The sequence below is a fragment of the Pithys albifrons genome, chromosome 4 (assembly GCF_047495875.1).
Source record: "Pithys albifrons albifrons isolate INPA30051 chromosome 4, PitAlb_v1, whole genome shotgun sequence".
NCBI classification, from domain to species: Eukaryota; Metazoa; Chordata; class Aves; order Passeriformes; family Thamnophilidae; genus Pithys; species Pithys albifrons.
In genome coordinates, this window is record NC_092461.1 from 37,177,429 (window position 1) to 37,195,553 (window position 18,125).

The 18,125-nt window shown below is 39.1% G+C and overlaps 1 protein-coding gene across 1 annotated transcript in view; it reads left to right on the forward strand.

The window, feature by feature from the left end:
* The window catches only part of ADCY8 (adenylate cyclase 8), a 143,450-nt gene that overhangs the window by 104,256 nt on the left and 21,069 nt on the right, over positions 1 to 18,125 (forward strand). Inside the window, exons 9-12 of the mRNA XM_071553831.1 lie at positions 451 to 551; positions 11,984 to 12,185; positions 15,040 to 15,129; positions 16,487 to 16,659. Coding sequence (XP_071409932.1) covers positions 451 to 551; positions 11,984 to 12,185; positions 15,040 to 15,129; positions 16,487 to 16,659 — 566 coding nt within the window. The remainder of the gene's footprint in view (positions 1 to 450; positions 552 to 11,983; positions 12,186 to 15,039; positions 15,130 to 16,486; positions 16,660 to 18,125) is intronic.

Here is an 18,125-nt window from a genome sequence, read left to right on the forward strand (position 1 = left end):
AAATTTAAAAAATCAAACAGTGGTCTCAACTTGGCCAGCAGAGAGACATCTCAGTGCTATCATGCATGCAGAGTCACAGATGGCTTCAATGTTTTTCTTCAGCTGAAGAAGCTTACTATTAAGTATTTTATTAAACGATGAAGTATTTAGTATTCTTCTCAGCACAACAAGTCCTTAATATCTACCTGAGAATTTTTAAAGTAAATAATTTTGAATGAAGTAGAAAAACTTTGGTTTGCAAATTGCAAAGTTTTGGTCTCTTGGTTAAAATATTTTACCAGCTTATTAATAATTTATTTGTTGTGGTTAATTAAAAAAAAAGTCAGGTTTATTGATTTATTTATGCTACTTTTTTTTCCCAGTGCCTCCTATATGCATTAGTCTTTATGAAACTATTGTATGGGTTAACAGCTAATTTAATCTTCTGTTTTTTCTTTATTTTTATTCTAGTATTCTCAAATGCGGGATGAAGTATTCAAATCAAACTTGGTGTGTGCATTTATTGTTCTTGTATTTATCACCGCTATCCAAAGCTTACTTCCTTCTTCCAGGTAAATACAGAAATACCGCTCTATATATCTTGGGGAGACAGCAGGATAGCATTTCTGGAACTGATGTGCAATGAACCAATAAAATCTGGTTGTTCCCCAAAAGAGTTTGGTAATACTTTTTTACAATATTGACTACATTTGTGTCACATTATCTGCAGCTGCATGTTTCCAAGTGAGGGAGCAGCACCTACTATCATTATGATTTTATGTTTTCAAGTAGAACAACCACTGAGATATGTTGAAAAGATTAGATAAATTCCTATCAGAAAAGTGGGAACTTTAGGCCACAAGAATTTGACATGTGAAACGTAATCCAGACTTATAACAGTACCTCTTTACTCTGTGACTGGTTATCACCTTGGGTATCAGTGATTCTTTTGGTTTTGTTTCATATATATTATGTGAGAAAATTGTACTGTTTCATTTCTTGCTGATAAAATGTATTACCCACCTGGGGAGAGCAATCTTGTGCCATTAAAGAAGCAAGGAGATGATCCGGTAGATCTGTTTTCACTTCTGTTTTTCCCTGGGCCTGACCAAGCAACATCTTCCTATCAAAGTGAAAAAATTTGACATAGATGAGACCTCTCTGTCCACATTTCACAGGGTCAGACTCAGCAACTGGCATTTTTGTCTACTACTGAATAACGAGCATGCAAAAGTGTGTGCAAGGACTGAAGTCAGTTTTCTAGAACAGGACTGCCACTGTAAAGAAGCCTCTGGTCCCATTTGGTCTTTGATAGAGGAAGTACTAAAATGGAAATGCCCAGATAAACATAATTCTCGGGTAGTTTTCAACACTCAGATGAACCTTAACTTGTGATTGACTGTACAAAAACATTGAAAATACTTTATTTGTATAAGAAAGAAGACATTTATTGTGTTACACTAATGTAGCAAGATTTCTTGGGTTATCACTGGAAGACATGATTCACTGAGTTCATGCCTAAGGACGCTAAAGTGATGGTCAGCTGCAGGCAGGCAACTACTCTCTCTAGCAGTGTGTTTTGTAATTCTCAACTGAGAAAGTGCTGAGATCTTCTGCTGTTCCTTATGTGCTATGTTGCTCTGATGGTAGTAGGTTTGCTTAGTTTTTTATAGTTCTTCCCCAATACACATTAAAAATTCTTCAGTTCTGGTAGCTGTTTTAGTTTGTTTGTTATTTTTTCTTCAGTATGTACAAGATTTATGGATTTTATTAATGGAACCTGTTTAGTTTCCAAAAAGATTTCTGCTGCTATATCAATCACTGCAACACCAAAAAAGAAAAAAAAAAGACTTTTTTATAACTGGATATCATGGCTAGGCTTCGCGAACGAAGATTTGAGAAGAACACTACCCACGCTTGCTGCAAGCGTGCTGGTGGCTAAAAAGGCCGATACGGGATAGGCACATCCAGTCACAGAAGGCACAGTGGAACGTCTCCCTAGGTGACATTGGCAAGGAACGGTTCTTTCTGCGTTGTCTTTTCTCCTCAAGACTGACTCCGTGCATTCTCAAAGGAAGCAGCAGCGTCGTGAATGGTGTGTCTCCATGAATCCAGATTGGAGGCCAGAGTGGACCATTGGTGGCAGTCAATATGGCCAAGGCTGAGGTGTTGTTTCAGGGAGTTCTTGTATCTCTTCTTTGGGGCTCCTCTCTTGCGGCAGCCGGTGGCGAGTTCACCATAGAGCACAATCTTCGGAAGGCGGTGATCCTCCATCCTGGAGATGTGCCCTGCCCAGCACAGCTGCGTTCTCATCAGCATGGCCTCGATACTGCTGACCCCTGCCTGTTCAAGAACAGACACATTGGTCACGTAATCAGACCAGTGGGTGTTTAGGATTGAATGGAGGCAGCGCTGATGGAAGCGTTCGAGAAGCCGCAGGTGGTGGCGGTAGATGACCCATGATTCAGACCCATATAAAAGAGCAGACAGTACAATGACTCTGTAGACACTAATCTTTGTACTTTTCTTCAGGTGTTTATTGGACCAGACTCTTTTATGGAGTTTTCCGAAGGCTCTGTATGCCTTTGCTAGCCTGTTGTCTATCTCTTTGTCAATCTTACCGTCTGAGGAAATGATACTTCCCAGATAGGTGAACTGCTGGACTGACTTAAGCTCTGAATTGCCTATGGCGATGCGAGGATGATGGAAGACTTCTTGAGGTGCAGGTTGGTAGAGAACTTCCGTCTTCTTCAGGCTGACTTCCAGCCCAAAAAGCTCAGCAGCCTCTGCAAAGCAGGATGTTAAGCGCTGCAGAGCTGCTTCTGTGTGAGCAACGAGGGCGGCATCATCAGCAAAAAGCAGCTCATGGACAAGGTGATTCAGGGTCTTGGTGTGGGCCTTCAGTCACCTTAGGTTGAATAGGCTTCCATTGGTACGATATCGGATGTAGATGCCCTTTTCTTCATTGAGATCTGCTGTGGCTCTTTGGAGCATCATGCTGAAGAAGATTGTGAATAGAGTTGGTGCAAGAACCAACCTTGTTTCACACCATTGGTTATTGGAAAGGGCTCAGAGAGTGCATCGCCATATCTGACTTGTCCACGCTGATCCTCATGTAGCAGGATGATCATTTTGAGGAACTTGGGGGGACATCCTAAACGTTCCAGGATCTGCCACATGCCTTTTCTGCTCACAGTGTCGAAAGCTTTGGTGAGGTCAACGAAGGTTACATAGAGACCTTTGTTCTGTTCCCTACACTTCTCTTGCAGTTGTCTAAGAACAAACACCATGTCTGTGGTGCTCCTATTGGCTCTGAAACCACACTGGCTTTCAGGTAGAAGATCTTCTGCAATAGTGGATACTAGTCTGTTCAGAAGTATTTTTGCAAGGATTTTACCAGCAATGGAGAGCAAAGTAATACCTCAGTAATTTGAGCAGTCTGATTTTTCTCCTTTCTTGTACAGGGTGATGATAACTGCATCACAGAGATCTGGTGGTAGTTCCCCTTGTTCCCAGCAACACACAACAAGCTCGTGGAATTTGACATGGAGTGCTTGACCTCCATGCTTCCAGATTTCAGGTGGAATTCCATCAACCTCAGCTGCCTTGCCAGTTTTCACCTGCTGTATGGCCTTGAGTATCTCTCCCATAGTAGGGGCTGCATCTAATTCTTGTTTCACAGGTTGTTGTGTAATGTGCTGAATTGCTGAGCCTTGGACTACACAGTTGGCACTGAAGAGAGTCTGAAAGTGCTCAGACCATCAGTTCAGGATGGAGGTTTTATCTGTTAGAAGCAGTTGACCATCTGCACTGAGTAGGGGACTTTGAACCTGGTGTGTGGGTCCGTACACTGCTTTCAGGGGCCCAATAGAATCCTCTTTGGTCACCCAAATCTGCGCATAGTTGTGTCTTTTCTGCTAGGTCGAGCCACCATTTGTTCTGGATGTCTCGAAGTTTCTGTTGGAGCTTACTGCATGCAAGACGAAAGGCGGCTTTTTTTATATGGCAAGATGGCTGAGCAAGGTGTTCTTGGTGAGCAGTTCTCTTCTTCTTCAACAATTCCTGGATCTCTTGATTGTTCTCATCAAACCAGTCTTTGTTTTTCTTGGAGGACAACCCTAGGGACTCTTCAGAGGACTGCAGGATGCAACTTTTAATATGTTGCCAAAGCGCTTCCGGAGAGGGATCTATGGGTTTATCTTTAAGTCTAGTTTGAAGGTTTCCCTGGAAGCTGTCTCTCTGTGGCTGTTTGAAGATTGCTGACTTGGAGCTTCCTCCTTGGAATGCTGCCTCTCTTAGGTTTGGGCTTGAAGTGGAGGTTAAGTTTGCAGCGCACAAGGTGGTGGTCTGTTTGACATTCTGCACATGGCATCACTCGAGTATGACGGACATCACTGACATTTCTCTGTTGTACTAAAATATAGTCAATGATGTGCCAGTGCTTGGATCGAGGATGCATCCAGGTTGTCTTCAGGCTGTCTTTCTGTTGAAAGATAGTGTTGGTGATGGTGAGCTGCTGTTCTGCACAAAACTCTAGCAGTTTCCAATGCCATGCTTGCCCAGGACTCCTTTCCAGGCTTCAGAATTCTTACCTACTCTGGCATTGAAGTCACCAAGGATTATGATCTTATCAGCTGCAGGAACATTTTGGGTGAGGCGGCGCAGGTCTGTGTAGAATTTGTCTTTTTCCGCTGGGTGAGCTTGGAGAGTTGGGGCATATACGCTAAAAAGAACAACATGTTGCTTGTTGTGTAGAGGGAGGCGTAAGGACATAATGCGATCGGAGTGACCTGTCGGCAGACTTTCAAGATTGGAGGCAATGGAGTTTTTAATCATGAAGCCAACTCCTGAAAGGTGTCTTTCGGTTTTGGGTTTGCCTGACCAGTAGAGTGTGCAGCCAGCACCATGTTCTTTAAGGCTGCCTTCCTCATGAAGAAGAACTTCACTGAGAGCAGCAATGTCAATGTTGAGCCGTGACAGTTCGTGGGCAATTAGAGCAGAACGACGCTCAGGACGTCCACTATCCCCAGTATCAAGCATGGTTCTGATGTTCCAACATGCGAGTGTTAGTTTGAGCAGACCTTTGCAGGCAGGTGTATGCCTTTGAAATATCTTTGTTTTTGTTTGATCGCATGGAAGATGCCGGTTGGCCGCGGTTATCCAACCGGGTGTGGAGATGAGCTTTGTTTAGGCCACCTTTGCTAGGCCCCTCTCCGTGTGGAGCAAGCAGTGCTGTCCCTAGAAAAGGCTGCTTGGTCATCCAGGATGCTGCCGCAAGAGACTGTCATCTCCAGGGTCAAGTCTCTAATGACCAATATCCTGAACCGCCTGCATGCAGGGTTGGGTCTGCGGCTTCCAGCTGCTTCCTATCACCTGCCGTTTTCGACCCTCACCTGTCGCTACAGGGCTTTGCAATGTGGGTGAACCCTTCAAGCCTGCACAATGGATTTTTTAGGTGAGGCACAGCATGCGCAGAACTGGACCCACCCTTTACTCCTAAGGTTCATCTGCCGCGGCCTAGCGAGCTTGGACGGTGACAGCGAATACCTCAGGACGTAGGTTTGGTTAGAGTATCCTTCTCTTAGATGGATGGCCTTACAGGGCTAAGCGAGCTCCATCTGCCCGGGTTTGGGGTTGGAGTTGTCCTTCTCCTAGGATGATTGCCAGACGGCTAGCGAGCCCATCATGCCCGTGGACACACTTTGTCTGACGGGCTGAGACCTGTCTGGCATGGGAGACCCTACCGGCGGCACAAACCACCTCCAGCATAGCTCTCAACCTCATGAGGGCACGCAAGCTTCTCCCCCGCGACAAGGGGGTGTCCTCGGAGAAGAACTGGATATAACTGGACAGATTTAGACAGATTCATCTCTGTTAGTTCTTGTAAGTATGTCTGATGCGACTGGAGTTAGGGGGAAGGAGCCACACAATCACACTGCTTGCAGCTCTCTCACCTCCTGGTTTCCTGTCTTCCCAGGAGTCTTGTAGTTTCCCTATGAACCTTTATGTCACTGAATGTTAAAGAGACTGCAAATGCAAATATATTGAAAAGAAGATTAGATAAATTCCTATTGGAAAAGATCAGCAGAGGTTTATAAACAAAAGTATAGCCTTGGCCTCAAGAATGCCCTTAAAGGTTCTTTGCTTGAACCTGGGAAGATATTTAGGGAAAGGATACTTACCACTCTCCCTTTTGTGAAAGAAGCTTTGGAGCCACATGGGTGTTTTGTGGCAGTTTTTAAGATCTGTCAGGATCTGAAGATCACTGACAAGGTTTAAGAAGGCAAATTTTGGTCTTGATTTTCAAATTCTGATACTCTGCTTCAAAAAATGTGTTTCAGTTTTTAAAAAAGAATGCCTGTCAACAGATGAGTAACTTTAAAATGACAGGATAGGGATTTTGAGTGAGAAGGTTTCAATATGCTTAAATATATTGAAGTAGAAACTAATCTGGAAGATCAAATTTCCTCAGTTCTGGTTCTAAAAGCAAACTAAGATATGAGTAAAAGAACCAACTATCACAAAGTTAGACAGGATTTGGATTCAGAGAGTCTTTGGATAACTGCATGATTATTTGTTATACTTCTGGCAGAAATCAGAGAAGTACCACAGTGGAAAAGCATAGAAATAATTCCATGAGAGAACTAACCGTAATTCAAACCCCTCATGGTATCTTACCTGTTTCCTAAAAATACATGCAAGTTTTTCAGTGAATGCTTCAGATTTCAGTTGAACAAGGATGAAATTTTGTATTTGCTTAAGTAGTTGTGTGAATATTTTTTTAGCTGACTATTTGGTTATTTCTGAAAATCCAATGGAAGAAAACATTAATAAAATCATCATAAATGTATCCTACTAGGCTCTTCAGGGAGTTTCCCGAGTAGTTTGTCTTTGTCTATGTGTTAAAGAAGGGTATCACATATCAATAGAAAGAAATTTAATGTGTATGGGAGTTCTAGAATTTTATCTCTGTTTATATCTATCTCCCTAAGCATAAACATTTGATCCATTCATACTTTATTGCTGACAGGACAGACATATCACTGAATTTAAAAATCTTTGCAATAGTTTTTGTTCTTTGAAATATTGAGTTGGGTAAATTACTCTAAGTGAGATAAATTAATGCCATATTTGTACTGTAATTATACTCTATGAAACCATTATGTTAAATTGCCAACCTTGCAGTGATTCATCTTCTCCATCTGAGAGGCCTGGGAGTTTCATTCATTTCCTGCAATGAACTTTTTATATGCTCATAGAGGCAATAGATCATACTAGAGTAGACTGCTGAACTACTCATATTTCTGTCGGTTCTTCCCTGGGTTGTTTTTGTGAGGGGAGAAATACAGATTTCAAAGTGTTGTTCATTTAAACACCTGCATTTTTTGCTTTACATAAGTTTCCCTTCTGGCTCAAGTTTTGATTTGGGACTGTACATGAGGAGGAGGGAAGGCAAAAGTTTATTTAAAAATTCACTTGACCTTGGCAATAAGGGAACCCCTAAATAGAAAATAATTTGGTCTTCAATCTCTTCTTGAATGAAGGGGAGGTCTGACCCACGTTTCCTAATTCTGAGAAAAGTTTGTGGACAGAATAGTATTATAGTTTTTTGTTCCAATTCCTCTGACTTTGCCTATGTATTCTACTTTATCCTATCAGCACACTGCCAATAAATTCTTATCACAGATACTGGATTGATCTAGAAGGTCACAGTGTGCCAACTTCAGTTTTGTTTTTAAATCAAGAAGACTTAGAAAAGAGACAAAACCATCAATCTTCAATTGAACAGCTATAGCGAAAGAAATTTTGTTGCCTACCTATTTATTGTGAACAAATACAATGCTACATTTTTTCAGGCACCTGAGCAGATTATGCTAAATTTGGGGTTTATATCCAAGATTTAGGTCTTTAGATACTCCCTTTATAGTACCTTAATTCAATAGCATGGCTCTTAAATGTATAGTCTGTCAGTCCAAAATAAGAAGTCATGTTTAGTGTCCTCAGGCCTGACTCTTGAGGCTTGATCCTAATCTTTTTGAAGACCTTAAACTGGTTTCATTTAGAGCTGGGTCAGGCTAGGTCAGCAGAATTGGTAGGCTACATCTGCATATATAGGTTTTCTATATATATCTGAGATATAGTTGGAAGCTATCAGTTCCAAATCGTATCTCAGTCATTTGGCTTTGTAAAGCAAGAAGGCTGTTGCAGAATGCTGCTGCACTGTGGGAGACCAAAGGAATTGATCTCACATCACCGTCTGTCAGTGCAGTGTCTATACCCGGGTTGAAAGTATATGCACTGGAGAGTGGTTCAATTAGGTAATCTCAAGGTGCCTTCTATCTGCATAAATCTATGACACTTCTGTGCCCTGAAACGAATTGTATCCTAAACTACACAGCTCTCTTGTTGAGCTCTCTCGACTCCCTTGACAAGTTCTCCACGAACATATTGTCTTTCTTTTTCCTGGGCTTATTGACAGTCTCTCCCTTGTCTTTCAGAAAGCTGCAGCACCTCTCCTATTAAGACTGAGAGAGTTGTTGTTCAGCCTGGAGAAGGTTCCAGGGGGACCCTTTAAGATGTTCCAGTACCTACAAGAGAGATGGATAGGGACTTTTTACAAGGGCATGTAGCAATAGGACAGGATAGATTTAGATTTGATATTAGGAATAAATTCTTCACTGTGAGGGTGTTGAGGCATGGGAACAGGTTTTCCATAGAGGCTATAGACGCCCCATCCCTAGAAATATTCAAGGTCATACTGGCTGGGACTTTGAGCAACCTGATCTAGTGGAAGGTGTCCCTAACCATTGCAGGGGGGCAGGAATAAGATGATCTTTAAGGTCCATTCCAACCAAAAGCATTCTATGATTCTGTGAATCTCGTGTATTTGCACAGCCAGAAGCTGCTCTCAAGACATAATTGTTTTGTGTCTCTTCTTGGTAACCTCAGGAACCCCAGCAAGTCCTGAGACTCTTCCCACAAAATGTAGTTTCACTAGATGAATCTCTTTCACCTGCTCCAAATTTTGTTTCTTCATTCTTCACTCTTCATTTCATAACACAGTTTGTTTTTCCTGGCTATGGTGTTCCTTCTTTCAAGGGCAAACTTTACTTCTGGGCAAGGTGCTGGAGAGCATGGGACTTTTTAGGAAGCACCTAAAGTATCCTGTATTCAGCTCACACAAAACTCTGACAAATCTTGTTGGAGTGAAATGCTGACCCAAGTGAAGATAACTTTTTGTACCAATGGTACATCATCAGAACAGTGTCAAAGCTAATATTACCACATGGAAGCTCTCAGTGGAAGTTAACGTGTAATTAGTCTTATTTCAATTCATCTGGGAACAGAACTTCCATGTTGATATTTTTCACATTTTATTTCAATATGTTTAAAATATAGTTTAGTACTATGAAAAAATTATAATCTTATGCATGTATATCTTCTGTAAGTTCAGACATTTTCCAAATTAAAAACTCTGTCAGCAATAGACTTGTTTCCTGTTTGTTATCTTTTTAATACATTTTCTTTTCTGGACTCCTACACTGCAAATCTCATTCATTCTGAGGTTCTGAGAGTAGTAACTGTACTACAAGCCACAGCTGCGTTACTGTAAATTATTCTGAGGCTTGCATTTTGTTTCAAAAAATCTTATATGTTGATCATACTTCTGTGTTAGTTAGATTAATTTTAGTGGGTGATGGACAAGAACATTTGAAGCAAATTGCGTGTTATTCCATCCTGATACTTTAAAGTAGTCACTGTCTGTTGGATCAACCAGAAAGGAATAGTTTTTAAGCAAATATTGTTTTTAAAACACCACAAGATTTAATGTATATGATTTTCTATAATAACAGCTAGGGCATTAAAAGTAAGATCATTCTTTTAAAGTTAATGTTTAAAATTAAACAAGCTAAAGCATACAGTACAGTTCTGGATGTGAATCTCTTTTAGTTTGACAAATATGCCTCCTGTTATGTCTTTTCTCCCAACATGACCAACATTTTCTCACATATATATTGACTTTGCCTACTTTTTTTTAAAAAAGCAGTTCATTTTGAATATAAACATTTTAATTTATCACGTTTCCCCAAGTTACTTTCTGCTAACATCAGTATGGTGAGCAAGATGTACTCAGTTTTCTCATAAAATACCCAGTACATCTTGGTGTCTCCTTAGTGCAAATGTTTTGGACTCTATCCATTACCTGCAAACATGGCCAGAGCTGAGAAATGTGAGATCCGAGACAGATTTATTTTCAAGCTTGTCCTGCCATGTCCATGTATCCTCTCCTGCCATGACCAGTGTGGTTTCCTTTTCTCCTTGGCTACAAATCTATTACATTATGGTGAAACTTTATGGATTGAAAGCTGAAGTTAAAAGGCTCAAACCACAGATCTGAATTCTGATCTGTATGAGTTTAGAACTTGCTCTTCTAAAACCAAATTCAAGTAGCATGAAATTGAGGGGAGTTTCAGGTAGGCTGAGATAAAGTCCATTCAGATTCGGGGAGTGGATCTGACTGACCTACTGAAAAATGAACAAAGAAAAGCCATGTTGATGTTTTCACTTCTGTTTCCACTTTATACCCCTAAGTTTGTCTTCCTGTAGGGCACAAGTGTACAAATAGCTTTGCATCCTACCCAAAGAGAAGACCGATGGGTGATCTATAGCAAAATCTGAAACGTCATGTTTTCAGTAGGACAAAACACATTTACAGAAGTATTAATGAGAGAGTACAGCTCACCTACAGTCTGGAAATGCAGACGTCTCCCTAGAGCACCCTGATAGTCTACTTTCAAAGAATTTTTTCTGTGAGACATGATTAAATCACTGTAGAATACTGGCACATATACAACTAGATTACTAGAAATTTGAATTACTTAATTCAAAGCCTCAATTTTAATCATTCTTATAGCAAAAAGGCAAGGGAAAGTAGAGCGAGGAGGGAGAAGGTTTGAAGGAGAAGTGGAGTTACTTTTTGCATTGGTTTGATCTTTGGGAAAAGAGACAAAGAAAGACAAGGGGGACAAAAAAACTTGACTTGTGAAGTGCTGAGTGCTTTCTTCTCAGTCAAGAAAAAAAAATACTGCGTTTTCCAACCACATAAGATATTTGATTGACTTCAGGTCCCAGATTTAAGCAATGAAAAGGAATAAACATAGGAAAAAAATGAAATTTAGGCTAGAAAAAATTATGGGGTTTAATGGTATGCTCAAAGAAATTGAACTGTCTCTTCTTGTATGCACTTACAAATACTTGATTAAAGATCACATATGCAAGAAAAAAGTTTATAGGGTATGCCAAACAAAATATTTTATTTAAACATTTGGATTATAGAACACTTTTTCATATGCTTTATATCTTCAAATACTTCAATGAAAACAGCAGATTAGTCCTTTTACTTTTTTAGAAACCAATGAGATTCTCAGCTGCAGTTGACCCACTAATAATTAAAATGAGGGGAATTTTCCCTTTCTGTAATTATGATATCTTGACTTTGGAAAACAAGCTGCATTACTGTACTCACTTTAGAGAACATGACCCTCAGTATAGTATGAGTTTAAGATATCTGTGATGTGATGCATACAAAATAATAATCTACTAAAACTGCCCCCAAACTAGTCTGAGTGGGAACAAGCTCATACACACATGGCAAGGATCCTACAGGCTCAATAATATTGCTCTGAAAAGAACTTAAGGGGCAACTGAGTCCCAAAAGAAAGGACATTCCTGCAACACAGACTCTACATTGATATATAGAGGCACTAGTAATGATTTATTTCTCTGGCTTGCTTGTTCAACAACAGTTTCTCAGCAAGAAATCATGTGAATCAATTACAACATGAACAAAAGTTCGCTCTCTCTGGGTTTTTTTCTGAGACTAATTGTCTTTGATTTATGACAACTGATTTTCCTGGCCTTACCTGTTTACACATTAATTTTTATTTGCAGTGGCATTGTGCTGAGGTTTAATGTTATATTCTTTTTTTTTTATTTCCCTCAGGGTGATACCAATGGTCATTCAATTTTCTATTCTGATTATGCTGCACTCCGCTCTTGTGCTGATCACTACGGCAGAGGATTACAAATGTTTACCCTTAATGCTGCGGAAAACTTGCTGCTGGATTAATGAGACCTACCTAGCAAGGAATGTCATTATATTTGCATCCATTCTGATTAATTTTCTTGGAGCCATCATCAATATTGTAAGCTTATAAGGAATGAAGGAATATTACACAGGAAAAGATGATTAATGAATCATTAAGCTTGCTACAGGACTTGCAAACTAATGAGTCTATAAGCCAGCTATGATTTACATAATAAAAAAGGCAAAGTATCACAGCTTCAGGAAATTCAATTCATTACTTAACCTATGAATTTCTGAAATATCTAATTACTTGTCCCTCATGAGTATAATCTACTTTTAATACAACTTTTCTACTTTCTGTTCAACATATCCACCCTTGGAGACCATTTACAATCTTCTGGCATGCTGATATACTTTCTTAAAGGCTTCCAAGTAATGCTTATAGTCATTAAATTTGTTGTCTCAGAAGTTCTCAGATCATCTCACAGTTCTCCCATAAATTAGATTACTAAAATATTTTAAAACAATTGCTAAAATAATAACTCAAAAAACCCTCCAATAGACCCCTGATTATTCTCATGTATTCGGCTACATGAGAGAGCTTTGCATAAATTAGGCAGATTATAATGTCAGACAACCTGTCAGGTGCTGATGTCTGAGCCAAGAATGTGGTAAATGCCTTGCTGATAGGTTAAAAGTAACATTTTCATCACTCTTTCCTCTTGTTGGGCATCTTCTGGTTATGGATGTAACAGTGCTTTTTCATGTGAACATTATTCTTTATAAATATTTAATTCCTTCTAAATGAGAAGAGTAAAGCATTTAGTGACAATAATAATAGTAGCAACTAAGACAACAAAACAGCAACAATAATTATCCAATAATAATTAAAAAGAATAATTATTATGTCATTAGAGTATACATGCTGAGGTCTGGTATTCCAGGGGTTTTCCTTGGCTTTTGCTAACAGACACAAGATTTTATTATGCTCTAGTACTGTCATTCTTCCTCAAATTAATTCAGGTGGCCAACATGTGAGGACTCAGTAGCTGTCTGGGTTCTTTAGTGATGCCATGTAGTCACTGATAGGAGAGTTATTCAGAAAAAGAAGAATGCAGCCACTGATTTCTATCCTTACAGAGAAAATAAATATATGGTAAGAGGCAGGAAGTTCAATTGGGTTGAAAACTTCCTGAAGACAAGGGTGGTGGTACATTACAGTAAAGATCACTAAGGGGTATTGTAGAATTTAGAGGATTTTAAATCATATTTAACACAGGTTTTCCAGCAAAGAGTTTGGTAAAATTAATATTGCTCTTGGAACAAGGTGATCCCTATCAGACTATCCATGCCAAATTTTTTTGGGGTATGTGATAATGAGATTTTCCCCTGACTTGTTGATTATTTTTTAAGATTGCGAAATCTTCTGGGATGTCTAATCCAAAAACAGTCAAAAGAAAAGGAACACTTTTTACAATCATGCCAGTGGTTTCTATAAAGCAGTAAGCAGTTATATTTATTGTCACATATGTGGACTGAAAATGACTTGAGTCACTGAGCTCTGACCTCTGCAGGAAATCACAACATTCTTACAACCTCATTATTTTATATGTCCAAAACTTTCCATAATAATAGTTTTTCCTGGAGGGACCTGTGTGCATTTAAGAAAAGGTAATGCATCTCTGTCTTGCAGTTGCATGTGTCCACTGAGTTCAATTTCACCCAGTTGGAGGGGTCTGAGACTCAGATTGTTTCTAGCAAGTGCAATAAGACTTTGGTTTTACCAGGGGGGCGAGTGAGTCTTGTGGTTCTTTACATCAGGTGCATTCTTATTGTTATAAAATTACAATAAAATTTCTGATCATGAAAGTCTTTAAAAATAAACACCTGTAGTAGTTCTTAAGACACTCTGCCCTGCAGAGTGGTGCTGTACACCTCATAAACTTTAAGAAGGTACCATTAACTATCTGGTGTCACAGAAGACTCCACAGCCAGCCTGGCTAATATGACTGCATTGCAGACATGACTGAATTGCTGAAAGAACAAACAAAAGTGATCCAAGTTCAAAATTAATTAAAATTTAATTATAAGAAATTGGCCCTCATTAAATAAATACTCTTGCTCTGATGGAAAGAAAGACCAGTGAACTAGCTTGTACCTACCAGGTTGATGAAATGACCTAGTATAAATATCCAGATTGGATTAATATATGCAACAGGAGACTCTGTCTGCTTTAACCATCAAAATATGAAATGATTAATGTTTTTTTTTTCTCTGTTCCAAGACCACAATATATTGCAACTTGGCACTGCTGTTTCATTTATATTTAATGCACTTTGTTAGAAATACCATTAACATGAATGCAGGTCATAACAGCAAAAGTAGTATTGTATGAACAAAACCATTGTATCATGGATGAATTTTCATTCCCTTCATTCTAAGTATCACAGTTGTGGTTCTGGGACCACATTATGTTTTGGTACAATCAATTCTGTGTGATGCCATGGAAATGAAAAATAGATGTCCCACATCCAGAAGGATGACAGAACAATGTTGCAGATTAAAACTGCTTGCAGATAAGAGCCAACATGCAATATAATTTTATGCTGCCAATTAAATAATTTTCTCTATAATTTATAACAAAGTCTAAGCATTTTGAGAGGATAATTTTTAAGAGCCAAACATCAGTCCTCTGTAACTCCCAGAAGAGCTCATCTTTTCTTTTTGATAACAAGGGAGTGTTGGGAGGCTATGAAGATGCTGAATGTCTGCAGTATGAATAGCTCCTCCCTTTCCATTTTGTCCCCAAAATATGTCTTCTTTCTGTTCATTTAGTCAGTCCTTGGTGCCAGTTAGGGAGCTGGAATGGAGAGCAGTGGGTCAGCCTGTTCCATCCCTGAACCCAGCCAGTCACACAAGCAATTAGTCACCAGTGAACAATATAGCCCTGATTTTGTTTTATTTCTTCACAGCTATGGTGTGATTTTGACAAACCAATAGCCCTGAAGAACCAGACGTTCAATTCATCTGCTTCTTTTACAGACATCTGTTCCTGTCCTGAGGTATTTCTGAGGATACTTTTGGATGTGAGGCATAGATCCACAAAGGTTACCATTACCTGGAATAGATGACCTGTGTACTTGTGGTGGAATCCGGGACCTCAACACTGTGAAGCTGAACATTTCCATCTATTCATACACTGATAGCAAAAGCAGATGCTGGTTACAGAAGGAATTAATCTTATGATCTGATGGGGCATTAAAATGAAAATTCAACCTTTGAACTTCATGTAGAACCTTTATGCTAAAAACATATCCAGCAGTGTTTCAATGACCTCAGTGCATTAAAACAAACTACCTAATTTGTATGAGTCTAATGGAGACCAAAACTTCTTATGTGGCAAAACCAGCAGTCAGTCTGCTGTGGTTATTTTAAGTTTGGTTTAGGAGCAAAGAAAAGGTACTCCTCTCTAAGATGAGCAAGCAGGCAGCAAAATCAATGAGTTGGTCATGTGTAGATAAGAAAAGCATGTTACTTACAGACTCATATTGTGGTGTCATGACACTGCCAGAAGGATGCTCTAAACAGCAGGGATGCAGACTTTCCCACACAGAAACTGTACTAAAGAAAATCTGAATTCAGAAAATTGAATACTATCTCTCCTGAAGCTGTGTGATAGGAGGTAATTTAAACTACATTTGGGCCATGGGTGTTGATGTTTCTATTTTAAATCTGAACAGCTCATGACCATGACTGTCTCTCTCTGTCCAGTATCAGCTGCATGGATTGCATTTGACAGATGACTAATCATCGAGAAAAAAGGCACAATGAAGAGATTAGAAAATGATATATGATTATAATTGCCGAGCATCACATTTTAAGAGAATGACGTAACCAAGCTAAATCTTCAATATTAAGTTGTTTTTTTAAAAAAAATTGCCCAGAGCTGTGGCTTCATCCTCTCTTCAAGTAGGATGGGAAAAGAATTAAAGCAGGAATAGGACTTTCCTATCCTGGTTAATGTGTGTCTTGTGGAAGTTCAGAACCCAGATGAATATAAATTGATTTCTCTCAGTTGACTTTTCATTAGCAAACTACTGCATACAGCATCTGTCCCTTTCCTCTTTTAGTTATAGAGGATGCCATTTCCCTCCTAATGCAATGAAAATGCTAGAAAGGCAGAGAGAAGGATTTCTGATGACATGTAGCTGCCATGCGAAATAGAGAATTTGTAATTTCACATTCCATTTTAGCAAACCCCTTATTTTCAAAGTGCCCTGGACTCTAAGAGGATTTAGCTGAGCACTGAAAGACAAAAGAATTTTTCTATACTTCACATCCCTTGATTATTTATGTAGATAGTTATGAAAATACATAGTCACTAATCAGTGAAAGTAAACAGTGCTGTTTTCTGTTCAGTATTTTGTCTTCACTGGTGTTCTGGCAATGGTGACTTGTGCAGTCTTTCTTCGTCTCAACTCTGTCCTGAAACTGGCAGTGCTTCTCATCATGATTGCCATCTATTCTCTGCTGACTGAGACCATTTATGCTTCCCTTTTTCTGCAATATGACAACTTTAACCACAATGGAGAGTAAGTGTTTGCAACCTCCTTTAGGAACTGCTTTTTTGTAATGTAATGGGTCAAGTCTTGCCAGACTATATGTGTATTGGATAGCCCCATAATTAAATATGGAGCAATAGTTGCAAGAGGCAATGACTAATTCAAAACAATTTATAATGTGATTCTTTCTCAAGCCTGTTTATAAAATTTTCATTTCATGGGGGTATTTGAATATTGAACAAGATTTGTCTTTTATGTCTACTATAGTCTATCAATGTTGATTAAAAATATGCATTGCAGTGCATATACATTGGTTGCTTCTGTTCTTGAAAGGTCCAGAGATACAAACTCTCACCTCAGTTTAAGAAAACAGGAGTGAACAATTTAATTTTTAGGGAACAGGGCCTTAACTGAATAAAACCAAACTATAATGTCCAGTTGTGAAAGATATAAAGGAACATAGAGATGACCCTGTTCTGTACAAGTATTTGAAGGATAGACTCCTCCTCCCAGACTTCCTCCCAACAAGAGGAATTGAAGAGGAAGACAGAAAAGACATGATAATTTGCAGAGTCAGAGGTGAAGTAAGTGTGGCAGTAACTGAATCTAGAGAAGCAGTGATTTAGCTCATTCAGAAAAACACTTCTTTGATACTTGACCAATTTACTATTGCAATTGCTTGTGCTTGTAAGCACATGCCAAAGATCCTCAGAATGACAGAAAAACATGGATTTGCAGTACAATTAGTTCTCATAACAGCCACATCTTTACACACAGTAAGGCCCTGCATGCATATCTTTCCCTACTAGCTTTCTACAGTAGAAAGGTACTAAAGCTTTGGGGTGCAATTCCTTTTTCTAATACTAGTTATCCTTCTACTTGCATATCCACATATTGACAGCAGATCCCAGCTAATTATGGCAAAAAGCAGTAAGCAATACTTTGTCTAAGTAACTAGAAGAAGAAATCATGATAATTACCACTAACCAGGCATGGCAAAGAAGATCTTGGAGAATTCAAAGTAGTCTCTATTCCATGTGTCAGTGAAACTCTCTAGTGACTGTTATCACAGAAGAGGAAGAAAGAGACAAGAATATCATCTTGAATAGCCAACAGCCCAGGACAGGGAAATCACCTGAGATGCTCCACGCTCAGGACAAGGATATCAACTTCAGCTCTTACACTAGGGAGCATGAGGTTCAAGGTTGTGTGCCCAAAAACTTATTTATTTGTTTTTTTTTTTATCTATAGCAGTTAGTTGAATAAAAGGGTTTGCAATTCCCTCCAAACACCATCTATTTATTGTGGCTTTAGCTACATCATCACAACACGCAATAGGAGAGCTCATAACTAAGACCTTTAAGGCTATTGACCTTAGCCAGAGCACAAGAGGTCCTTTTGAAATGTATTTTTTTGGAGGTTATATTTTGGGCAACTTCAAAATAGGAAACATTTGAATTCCAACATATTTGTAGATGACAAGGATGCTTCCTATT